The sequence below is a fragment of the Pseudophryne corroboree genome, chromosome 1 (assembly GCF_028390025.1).
Source record: "Pseudophryne corroboree isolate aPseCor3 chromosome 1, aPseCor3.hap2, whole genome shotgun sequence".
Classification (NCBI taxonomy): domain Eukaryota; kingdom Metazoa; phylum Chordata; class Amphibia; order Anura; family Myobatrachidae; genus Pseudophryne; species Pseudophryne corroboree.
In genome coordinates, this window is record NC_086444.1 from 456916604 (window position 1) to 456929514 (window position 12911).

Genomic DNA, 12911 nt, shown 5'->3' on the forward strand with positions numbered 1-12911 from the left:
GGCATCCAAGGGTACTTACCAAAGCAAAAATAATGCTGCAACTTCTCCCAGTGGGTACCTGACACGAATGAGTGGTCTTTCGCGTATACTCTCATAGGAATAAATGGTGCAGCTCTCATTGATCAAAGCAGCAGCAGCAGAAGCACTTTGCCCAGTTAGAGGAGCCTATTCTGGTGGTTTCCAATTGCGGTCCTAAAGGCACCCAACAGTCCAGATTTTAGGGATATCCCTGTTTGTTCACAGATGGTATAATCTAACTGACTGAGGTACTAATTGAGTAACCTCTTCCCAAGTGTGTGTATGTGTGTGTATATGTATGTGTATGTATATGTGTGTATACATATATATATATATATATATATAATAGAAATTTGCTGTAAATTATATTAAATAGAACATGAAGTACAAACAGTTCATAGGCTACCCCCCTCCCCACTTTTTCCACTCATGTTTTACCTTGTGTGCTTTTTGTTGTGGCTTGTGTTTCAAATTTAATAGTTTCAAATTTGATGCTACAAATGTGTCCTCCTCCATCGTTCCTGCAGTCACGTTAAACAGCCCTTCTTGTTGTGCCTTGTTGTGAGCACGTTTACGAACGCCAGGTGTCTCTGTGCATTTTCCCCCCGAAATGCGTCCTCTTCGCGTTGCAATGCAAATAAGGCGCACAAGCAGACTCTGTCATGCTTATATTCTGTAGAAAACACTGTAACGTAGCATTTTGTGTGCAGCTACAGCTGCAATCGCACACAGAATGTAGGCAGGTTGCATATTCTTTTAATCAGCAGAGTCTGCTTGTGCGTCTTATTTACCCAACGTTAGAAGAGCTGCACAGGAACTGCCGTCTCACTCACACCAGGTATCTTGTGGTGCATGGCGACTTGAGGCTAGATGTATGAGGGAACATCTGTATGCAGGACATTTCTGTTGTACTTGTTTGGGCAGGAGGAGCAAAGTGCACGCATACAATACTAGCACCCTTGCATAAATACCGAACCTTTAGTGTGTATATTTTCTCTGTTCGCCGCTTGTAGGCGGTTCTGGCCGTAGGATTTCAAAGGACAGTTATAGTAAATGCCAAATAAGTAATACAGAAGTACAATGCAAATTGAATAATCTGTATGACCTCTTAATAACACAAAACTACCCTATAGTATGTTAGCTTGGAGAAAAAGAATTTTGAAGTGCTTATCTAGGCTGAAAGCGCCACTGTAGGATAAGGAGTTATATAAGAGCCACCCAGGGATTCAGAATTAGTTGGTTTTTGTTGCGCAAACGGGACTATGTAAATGGGATTTTACAAACTGTTGCAAACTGTTTGCATTTGTGTTTCTAAATGTTCCTTTCATTTAAATAAGTTACAGGTTTAGGTTTAACAATACTTGTAATGTGAATTCTGGCTAAACCTAATTTTGTTTCCCCATTATGACCTATCTTGCAGCCCACCAAATCACAAGATTGTTGTCAATGGAAAAGAATGCATCAACTTTGCCTCTTTCAATTTTCTTGGCCTACTTGATAATGATAGAGTTAAGGTTAGTAACATCATCTATTTCTGTTCTGCTTTATAAATCCTATGCCATGTACAGTTTTCAGTAATGACTCTTCTTTGTATCTGGCTCGGTGAGTCAGTCGGTGCTGTGGTTATACAATATGACCAGCAAATGGCGAGATCCCTTGTTTGATTAAACACTTCTTTCCAGTTTCGTTAGGTGGTCTATGGATTTAAATGGGTAAACCGTGTTCTTTTTTCCCAGAGCAGAGACTGTGCATTTGGGTCAATCCACTTATTGCCTAACAGGATTCTTCATTCTGTCCTATCACTATCCTGTACAAGCTTATCAGATTTTATTGGAATGGACAAATAACTGTGTGCCAGGTTTATCTAAAACAACCAGGTACACCAATAAAAACTTTGTGTATGGCCAGTTTTACATATATTGAAAATATTTATGATATGATCCACATATTTTGAAGCTGTCCTCCATACTTTTTGCATTCAGATGTGGTAAACTTTTATTTAGTACAATGGGGAATGCTTATTGGAACGTGCACTAAAATCAAATCATATGGGGCGGGAAGTAATGGAGTCCAAGTTCACCGCCCAACGTGCGGGATGCTGGCTGAACTCAGACTTTTTTTTTTAAAGGGGCAGTCATTTACAAGTCATAACTATGCCTTATAAATTATTGCCCTTTAAAAAAAAATAAAAAAATTCTGAGTTCAGCACGTTGGGCGAACTCTGACTTAATAACATTCCACCCATAGTCTTAATTTGTAAAAACACTACTGTACATCAGGTGGTTATAGGTAGAAATTTGACGACATCTTAAACTTCAATATGAATATAAGTTAAGAAATAAATAATGCCTCCAATCTCTTGCTGTGTTCCTGTCCACTGCAATAAATGCAACTAAACACACCGGGCATAAAACACGATTATTATCCTTATATTTTTAATTGTTCCGTTGACACACAAGTATTTGTTCTTATTTTAATGTGTGTCTGTGCTGCTGCTGGCTTTTCATGTTGATCATGTAATGCTCTCCAATACACCTCAATTCATTCTGTGTGTTAGGTATAGTATATGTTTCAGTATTTATAGGTGTAGCACTGATGGGGTTATTGCCATCACATGTAAAAAAAAAAAAAATCTTGTTTTATAATTGTCTGTTAAGCACTATAGTTGATGGTTACTTTCAATAGTGCCATAGTCAATTTTTTTCTCTCTCTCTCTTTCTCTCCATTTCAGAGTGCAGCATTGGCATCGCTTAGGAAGTATGGTGTTGGGACATGTGGTCCGAGAGGGTTTTACGGTACATTTGGTGAGTACCCCTTTCATGGTGTAAGGCAAAGACAGAACAGCAAGGAGAAGGAGATACCTCCTAGTGCATAAAAGGATCTTCTTCCAGAAACTGCTTCTTTACAAACATAATAAAAACCTAGAGCAACAACGTGTACCTGACCACACCTCCAGGTTTCTTACATGGACTTTGTTATGGCTGGCTTTACTCAAGAAGCAATAAATTCTAAAGGTTTCCTTTTTTATGCACTATTAGGTGTTCCTTGTTTTTCTTTTTTCAGTTGTTTCATATCCGGTATTGTTGTCTGAGTGGGGTTAACTTACTGGTGTGTCTCCACTTGGTACTGCTTGGATATTTTAAACACATTTGTGGCCTTATTTTTCAGTGAGTGATAAATTTCACTGTGAGTGATAAATTGCACCAGCCAATCAGCTCCTAACTGCCATGTTACAGACTGTTTGAAAATTACAGTTAGGAGCGGATTGGCTGGTGACATTTAACACTCATTGATAAATAAGAGCATTGGTGTTTTATTGGGACTTATTTGTTGTGCATCACTGATGGAGTGAACCGCACTGCAAATCCGCGGTCACTGAATACTAGCTGTTAATGCGTACAGATCTAATAAGCAAGGGATACAAGGAGATAACTGCAAATCAGTACGCTCAGAGCTTTAAAACTCCCAAGAGAGCTCCACACTTTACCCCCCTCTTATTATGCCCCCTGGTGATTTCACCATATGCAAATCATTTTGTTGGGCTACCTTATTCATGAATTGATATCTTCTATCATCTATTCCTCATGAAATATGCTTGGAACTAAATTCTTCATCAATGTGAATTATGATCCCTATAGTATATTCAGAGCATAATAATGGAAAATGGATTTTATAGATCAATTTGGAAGCAAGCGATTACCAAAGCTGTGTATGGAAAAAAGCACTTGAATGGTTTTCAAGACACTGGCCCAGATTTATCAAGCCTTGGAGAGTGATAAATAGCACAGTGCTAAAGCACCAAACAATCAGCTCCTAACTGACATTTTTCAAGCCCAGCCTGTTACATGGCATTTAGGAGCTAATTGGTTGTTACTTTATCACTGAGCAATGTATCACTCTCCAAGGCTTGATAAATCTGAGCCACTATTTGAAGTTTATTATGTACTTCGTTTAGGCTCCAGCGCTGCTTTTACAGTCCCTACTTCCATTTACTCACTTGGAGACATCCAAAATGTCCCTAAACTTATTACATCCTTTATCTTGTTTCTGGATGTGGTCTTTTCAGAAAAACCTAAATAAGCATTTATTCTTAAAAAAACAAACAAAAAAAAAAAAACCTAAAAGATTAAATAATAATAATGTTATGGCAGAGTTGATGATAAATAGACCCCTTATTTCAGAGAAGACCTTACATTTATATATGTTTAAAACATATGGGTTAACCATTGTCCACCTGTATGTGCTGCATATACTGCAGGTAGTACAGCCTCCATTCACCTTTGCTTGTCCACAGCCATGAATTTAGTGTGCTTACATAAAGTGTGGTGAATAGAAGGATATAGGGGGTCATTCCGAGATGTTCGCTCGTTGCCGATTTTCGCTATGCTGCGATTTGTTGCAAAATGCGCATGCGCAAGGCACGCAGGGCGCATGCGCTTAGTTATTTAACTAAAAACGTAACAGTTTTGCTGTGGATCCTGCGGCGCTTTTTAGTCGCACTGCTGATCGGTGAATGATTGACAGGAAAGAGGCGTTTCTGGGTGGTAACTGAGCGTTTTCCGGGAGTGTGCTAAAAACGCAGGCGTGTCAGGGAAAAACGCGGGAGTGTCTGGAGAAACGGGGGAGTGGCAGGCCGAACGCAGGGCGTGTTTGTGACGTCAAACCAGGAGCTGAACAGACTGAGCTGATCGCAATCTGTGAGTAGGTCTGGAGCTACTCAGAAACTGCAAAGAATTATTTAGTAGCAATTCTGCTAATCTTTCGTTTGCTATTCTGCTAAGCTAAGATACACTCCCAGAGGACGGCGGCCTAGCGTGTACAATGCTGCTAAAAGCAGCTAGCGAGCGAACAACTCGGAATGAGGGCCCTAGTACACTGGTAGGCACTTTTTGCTAGAGAAGAAATTTTTTAAAAGAAGCATGCTTTGGTAAATATGCCATGTGCTGATGCATGATTGCCTGTAGATAAGCTTGGTTAAGCATTATCGAGTGTTACTTTAATGATATAGGAATCTTCATAGCAAAAGAAATCAGAACTTTGCGATGCTGCGTCAGTGCCCATAGATACTGAAATTAAAGATTGTATTAGCATGCTTTCCTTCATATATTAAAGACCTTTAAATTTAGACGAATGCGACTTTTGTATATGTGTGTGCAATACCTCACATACCCATTAGAAGGCGATCCTTGGCCACTTTTCTCTGTGGTGAAAACACAAATTGGGTGGATTTCTGTTAAACTCTGTCATGTCACAGGAGAAATAAATAGAGATAGATATATATATCTCTATCTCTCTATCTCTCTCTATATATATATATATCTCCAATATGACTGGGTGGCACTCCAAGAGGACTTTTCAGATAAAGAAATCACAGAGACAGCGCTCTAGTTACGGTAACGTTTCAGTTATGTATTAACTTTCGTCAGACCAACATATACAATACATTCACATACCTTTTATACCTCACCAAACCCTCGTGTCCCGCGTCCCCTCGGCCCGGTCCGCTGGCGGGGATAGATGACGTCATTGCACAGAACCTGTGTAACGCGCTCACGTCCCACGCTGCGTGCCGGTTACCTTGGAGATGAACACACAGTGCTAACATTGCTTAACAATACAGTACATATGATTCATCTGTCATTTCCATCAAAACGGTACAGTTAAAACATTGATCTTAAGAATACTCTTTTATAATAGTACTCTCCACAGGTATACATACTATCATTAGTATATAGTAACATATCAATCAGAAAAAACATTCATAGCATATAGATCAAGAAAGCCAATTATAGAGACATCAGGAAAAACAATGCAATGACAATTGTTCATTAAGGCCACCTGGAGTTATTGTGTTGAGGCGATGAATCCATCTTGCCTCACGCTGTAACAGCAATTTATTTCTGTTACCCCCACGAATATTATCAGGTTGCTGATCTATGATTTTATATTTCAAACTTGACAAGTTATGTTTAAATCTCGCAAAGTGGCGTGCCACTGGTTGCGTTTGACTCTCTCCCCCCAATTCCGCTCTAATTGAAGACCTATGCATGGCCATTCTTTCACGGAACTGTCGTATCGTCTTACCAATATAAAACAACCCACAGGGACAACGTATGTAATAAATGACATGAGTACTTGTACATGTCAATATTTTGTCTATTTTTACAAATTTTCCCGAATGTGGATGAGAGAAGCCGGGTCCTACTTCCATATAGCTGCAAGTGGTGCAGCCTATGCACCCGTAGCAACCCGGCTTCTTGGTTAGAAATGTCTGGACTGGACCAGGTTTAAACTTTGAAATATCATTATGCACCAGATAATCTTTAAGGTTTCTATTTCTGGTATAACTTGGCAACGACATTTTATCATTTAATATCCTCAGATCTTTATCCGTAGAGACCACCGGCCAAATGTCCCTGGCATGTTTTTTTAATTTCCTTGCTAACCACAGACCATCTCTGCACAAATGGAATTTTATTCTGCATCATGTTTGAATTTTTCTCTGAATGTTGTAATAATGTATCTCTATCAATGCTCAATACTTTAGTTTTAGTCCCCATTAACTCATCCCAGTCATACCCCCTCACCTTGAACCTCAGGGCCATTTAATTGATCTCAGATTCAGCCCGCACTGGATCATCCGATATCCTATGGACCCTGAGGAACTGGGAGTAAGGAAAACTGTACTTAGTAGATGGTGGATGGAAACTAGCCGCATGTAAAAGGGTATTTTTATCTGTGGGCTTCTTATATAGCTCAGTGTGAATTCGGCCCTCATTAATGGAGATACTCACATCCAAATAATTTACCCTTGTCTTACTGATACTAGCCGTAAATTTGATGTTCTCATCAGACTCATTAATCACTTGTATCATGGAATTGCTCCTCAGTTCCCGACCAAATTAAAAACAAATAGTCTATATAACGAACAAAGAACTTTATCCTATCGGCAATTTCTGAATTCGTGAAGAACAACTTCCTTTCAATTTCGAACATGAAACAGTTTGCAAAGGCAGGGGAGACACAACTACCCATAGCGCACCCCTGTCTCTGCTCAAACCAACCATTGTCGAACAAAAAGTAATTATGTACCAGGGTAAGTTTCAGAAGATCTAAGAAAAAACCAAGATCAGGACCTTTGTATAGCGTGCTCGTGGACAATAGACGTCTGGCTGCCTCTACACCCCTGTCGTGTGGGATATTGGTGTAGAGGCTCACCACGTCCAACGTGCAGAGCATGCAGTCCTCTGTGAACTGGGGTAATTCCGCCAGTTTATTAATCAATGAGGTAGTATCCTTCAAATAAGTTAATTGAGACTGTATAACCGGCTGAAAATAGTGATCAAGGTACTGTGAGACCTTATAATAGACAGAATCCCTAGCAGATATTATAGGGCGACCCGGTGGCACTTCGGAATCCTTGTGGATTTTAGGAATGGTATAAAATACCGGTGCCACTGGGTAGTCCTGAAACAGAGCCTCATATACAGCGGAAGTAATGATTTCTCTATCGTCCTAAGTGGATGCTGGGGTTCCTGAAAGGACCATGGGGAATAGCGGCTCCGCAGGAGACAGGGCACAAAAAAGTAAAGCTTTACTAGGTCAGGTGGTGTGCACTGGCTCCTCCCCCTATGACCCTCCTCCAGACTCTAGTTAGATTTTGTGCCCGAACGAGAAGGGTGCAATCTAGGTGGCTCTCCTAAAGAGCTGCTTAGAGAAAGTTTAGTTTAGGTTTTTTTCTTTACAGTGAGTCCTGCTGGCAACAGGATCACTGCAACGTGGGACTTAGGGGGAAAGTAGTAAACTCACCTGCATGCAGAGTGGATTTGCTGCTTGGCTACTGGACACCATTAGCTCCAGAGGGATCGAACACAGGCCCAGCCGTGGAGTCCGGTCCCGGAGCCGCGCCGCCGACCCCCTTGCAGATGCTGAAGCGTGAAGAGGTCCGGAAACCGGCGGCTGAAGACTCCTCAGTCTTCATAAGGTAGCGCACAGCACTGCAGCTGTGCGCCATTTTCCTCTCAGCACACTTCACTGGGCAGTCACTGAGGGTGCAGAGCGCTGGGGGGGGGCGCTCTGAGAGGCAAATATAAACCTTATACAAGGCTAAAAATACCTCACATATAGCCCATAGGGGCTATATGGAGATATTTAACCCCTGCCTGACTGGAAAAATAGCGGGAGAAGAACCCGCCGAAAAAGGGGCGGGGCCTATCTCCTCAGCACACGGCGCCATTTTCTGTCACAGCTCCGCTGGTCAGAACGGCTCCCAGGTCTCTCCCCTGCACTGCACTACAGAAACAGGGTAAAACAGAGAGGGGGGGCACATTAATGGCTATATATATATATATATTAAAGCAGCTATAAGGGAGCACTTAATATAAGGATATCCCTTGTATATATAGCGCTTTGTGGTGTGTGCTGGCAGACTCTCCCTCTGTCTCCCCAAAAGGGCTAGTGGGTCCTGTCTTCATTAGAGCATTCCCTGTGAGTTTGCGGTGTGTGTCGGTACGTGGTGTCGACATGTATGAGGACGATATTGGTGTGGAGGCGGAGCAATTGCCAAATATGCAGATGTCACCCCCCAGGGGGTCGACACCAGAATGGATGCCTTTATTTGTGGAATTACGTGATGGTTTATCTTCCCTTAAACAGTCAGTTGAGGACATGAGGCGGCCGGACAATCAATTAATGCCTGTCCAGGCGCCTCAAACACCGTCAGGGGCTGTAAAACGCCCTTTGCCTCAGTCGGTCGACACAGACCCAGACACGGGCACTGATTCCAGTGACGACGGTAGAAATTCAAACGTATTTTCCAGTAGGGCCACACGTTATATGATTTTGGCAATGAAGGAGACGTTACATTTAGCTGATACTACAGATACCGTAAAACAGGGTATTATGTATGGTGTGAAAAAACTACAAACAGTTTTTCCTGAATCAGAAGAATTAAATGACGTGTGTGATGAAGCGTGGGTTGCTCCTGATAAAAAGTTGATAATTTCAAAAAAAGTTATTGGCATTATACCCTTTCCCGCCAGAGGTTAGGGCGCGCTGGGAAACACCCCCTAAGGTGGACAAGGCGCTCACACGCTTATCCAAACAAGTGGCGTTACCCTCTCCTGAGACGGCCGCACTTAAGGATCCATCAGATAGAAAGATGGAAGTTATTCAAAAGAATATATACACACATGCAGGTGTTATACTACGACCAGCTATAGCAACTGCCTGGATGTGCAGTGCTGGAGTAGTTTGGTCAGAATCCCTGATTGAAAATATTGATACCCTAGATAGGGACAATGTTTTACTGTCGTTAGAACAAATAAAGGATGCATTTATCTATATGCGTGATGCACAGAGGGATATTTGCACACTGGCATCTCGGGTGAGTGCTATGTCCATTTCAGCCAGAAGAGCCTTATGGACACGACAGTGGACAGGCGATGCGGATTCAAAACGTCACATGGAGGTTTTGCCGTATAAAGGGGAGGAGTTATTTGGAGTTGGTCTATCAGACTTGGTGGCCACGGCTACTGCCGGGAAATCCACTTTTTTACCTCAAGTCACTCCCCAACAGAGAAAGGCACCGACCTTTCAACCGCAGCCTTTTCGCTCCTACAAAAATAAGAGAGCAAAGGGCTTGTCGTACCTGCCACGAGGCAGAGGAAGAGGGAAGAGACACCAACAGGCAGCTCCTTCCCAGGAACAGAAGCCCTCCCCGGCTCCTGCAAAAACCTCAGCATGACGCTGGGGCCTCTCAAGCGGACTCGGGGACAGTGGGGGGCCGTCTCAAAAATTACAGCGCGCAGTGGGCTCACTCGCAGGTAGACCCCTGGATCCTGCAGATAATATCTCAGGGGTACAGGTTGGAATTAGAGACGGATCCTCCTCATCGTTTCCTGAAGTCTGCCTTACCAACCGTCTCTTCCGAAAGGGAGAGGGTGTTGGAAGCCATTCACAAGCTGTACGCTCAGCAGGTGATAGTCAAAGTACCCCTATTACAACAAGGAAAGGGGTATTATTCCACTCTATTTGTGGTACCGAAGCCGGATGGCTCGGTAAGGCCTATTCTAAATCTGAAGTCCTTGAACCTCTACATAAAAAAGTTCAAGTTCAAGATGGAGTCACTCAGAGCAGTGATAGCGAACCTGGAAGAAGGGGACTTTATGGTATCCTTGGACATCAAGGATGCGTATCTACACGTTCCGATTTACCCCGCACACCAGGGGTACCTCAGGTTCATTGTTCAAAACTGTCACTATCAGTTTCAGACGCTGCCGTTCGGATTGTCCACGGCGCCTCGGGTCTTTACCAAGGTAATGGCCGAGATGATGATTCTTCTTCGAAGAAAAGGCGTATTAGTTATCCCATACTTGGACGATCTCCTAATAAGGGCAAGGTCCAGAGAACAGCTGGAGACAGCTTTAGCACTATCTCAAGAGGTGCTAAGACAACACGGGTGGATTCTGAATATTCCAAAATCCCATTTAATCCCGACAACTCGTCTGCTGTTCCTAGGAATGATTCTGGACACGGTTCAGAAAAAGGTTTTCCTTCCAGAGGAAAAAGCCAAGGAGTTATCCGATCTGGTCAGGAACCTCCTAAAACCAGGAAAAGTGTCAGTACATCAATGCACAAGAGTCCTGGGAAAAATGGTGGCTTCTTACGAAGCAATTCCATTCGGCAGATTCCATGCAAGAATATTCCAAAGGGATCTGTTGGACAAATGGTCAGGGTCGCATCTGCAGATGCACCTGCGAATAACCCTGTCACCAAAGACAAGGGTGTCACTTCTGTGGTGGTTGCAGAAGGCTCACCTATTAGAAGGCCGCAGATTCGGCATTCAGGATTGGATCCTGGTGACCACGGACGCCAGCCTGAGAGGCTGGGGAGCAGTCACACAAGGAAGAAACTTCCAGGGAGTATGGACGAGTCTGGAAAAGTCTCTTCACATAAACATTCTGGAACTAAGAGCAATCTACAATGCTCTAAGCCAGGCGGAACTTCTCCTGCAAGGAAAGCCGGTGTTGATTCAGTCGGACAACATCACGGCGGTCGCCCATGTAAACAGGCAGGGCGGCACAAGAAGCAGGAGTGCAATGGCAGAAGCTGCCAAGATTCTTCGCTGGGCGGAGAATCACGTGATAGCACTGTCAGCAGTGTTCATCCCGGGCGTGGACAACTGGGAAGCAGACTTCCTCAGCAGACACGATCTTCATCCGGGAGAGTGGGGTCTACATCCAGAAGTCTTCAACATGTTAATAGACCGTTGGGAAAGACCAATTGTAGACATGATGGCGTCTCGCCTCAACAAGAAACTGGACAAATATTGCGCCAGGTCAAGAGATCCACAGGCAATAGCTGTGGACGCACTGGTAACTCCTTGGGTGTACCAGTCAGTGTATGTGTTTCCTCCTCTGCCGCTCATACCAAAGGTATTGAAGATCATACGGCAAAGAAGAGTAAGAACAATACTAGTGGTTCCGGATTGGCCGAGAAGGACTTGGTATCCGGAACTTCAAGAGATGCTCACGGACGAACCGTGGCCTCTACCTCTGAGAAGGGACCTGCTACAGCAGGGTCCCTGTCTTTTTCAAGACTTACCGCGGCTGCGTTTGACGGCATGGCGGTTGAACGCCAGATCCTAAAAGGGAAAGGCATTCCAGAAGAAGTCATTCCTACCTTGATTAAGGCACGGAAGGAAGTCACCGTGAAACATTATCACCGCATTTGGCGAAAATATGTAGCGTGGTGCGAGGATCGGAGGGTTCCGACGGAGGAATTCCAACTGGGTCGTTTCCTACATTTCCTGCAATCAGGATTATCTATGGGTCTCAAATTGGGATCCATTAAGGTTCAAATTTCGGCCCTGTCAATATTCTTCCAAAAAGAATTGGCCTCTGTCCCTGAGGTCCAGACTTTTGTCAAGGGAGTACTGCATATACAGCCTCCTGTGGTGCCTCCGGTGGCACCGTGGGATCTAAATGTAGTTTTAGATTTCCTCAAATCCCATTGGTTTGAACCATTGAAAAAGGTGGATTTGAAATATCTCACATTGAAAGTGACTAGGTTACTAGCCCTGGCCTCTGCCAGGAGAGTATCTGAATTGGCGGCTTTATCTTATAAAAGTCCTTATCTAATCTTCCATTCGGATAGGGCAGAACTGCGGACTCGTCCGCATTTTCTCCCTAAAGTGGTATCAGCATTTCATCTGAACCAACCTATTGTGGTGCCTGCGGCCACTAGCGACTTGGAGGACTCCAAGTTGTTGGACGTTGTCAGAGCCTTAAAAATATACATTGCAAGGACGGCTGGAGTCAGAAAATCTGACTCGCTGTTTATATTGTATGCACCCAACAAGTTGGGCGCACCTGCTTCTAAGCAGTCGATTGCTCGTTGGATTTGTAACACAATTCAACTTGCACATTCTGTGGCAGGCCTGCCACAGCCTAAAACTGTAAAAGCCCACTCCACAAGGAAGGTGGGCTCATCTTGGGCGGCTGCCCGAGGGGTCTCGGCATTACAACTCTGCCGAGCAGCTACGTGGTCGGGGGAGAACACGTTTGTAAAATTTTACAAATTTGATACCCTGGCAAAGGAGGACCTGGAGTTCTCTCATTCGGTGCTGCAGAGTCATCCGCACTCTCCCGCCCGTTTGGGAGCTTTGGTATAATCCCCATGGTCCTTTCAGGAACCCCAGCATCCACTTAGGACGATAGAGAAAATAAGAATTTACTTACCGATAATTCTATTTCTCGGAGTCCGTAGTGGATGCTGGGCGCCCATCCCAAGTGCGGATTATCTGCAATACTTGTACATAGTTATTGTTAACTAATTCGGGTTATTGTTAAGGAGCCATCTTTAAGAGGCCCTTTCTGTTGTCATACTGTTAA

At 43.6% G+C, this 12911-nt stretch overlaps 1 protein-coding gene across 1 annotated transcript in view; it reads left to right on the top strand.

Annotated features, from left to right (window-relative positions):
• Positions 1-12911, top strand: part of SPTLC1 (serine palmitoyltransferase long chain base subunit 1) — a 198946-nt gene that overhangs the window by 88601 nt on the left and 97434 nt on the right. Inside the window, exons 4-5 of the mRNA XM_063913669.1 lie at positions 1439-1532; positions 2750-2822. Of these exons, the coding sequence (XP_063769739.1) occupies positions 1439-1532; positions 2750-2822 (167 nt within the window). The remainder of the gene's footprint in view (positions 1-1438; positions 1533-2749; positions 2823-12911) is intronic.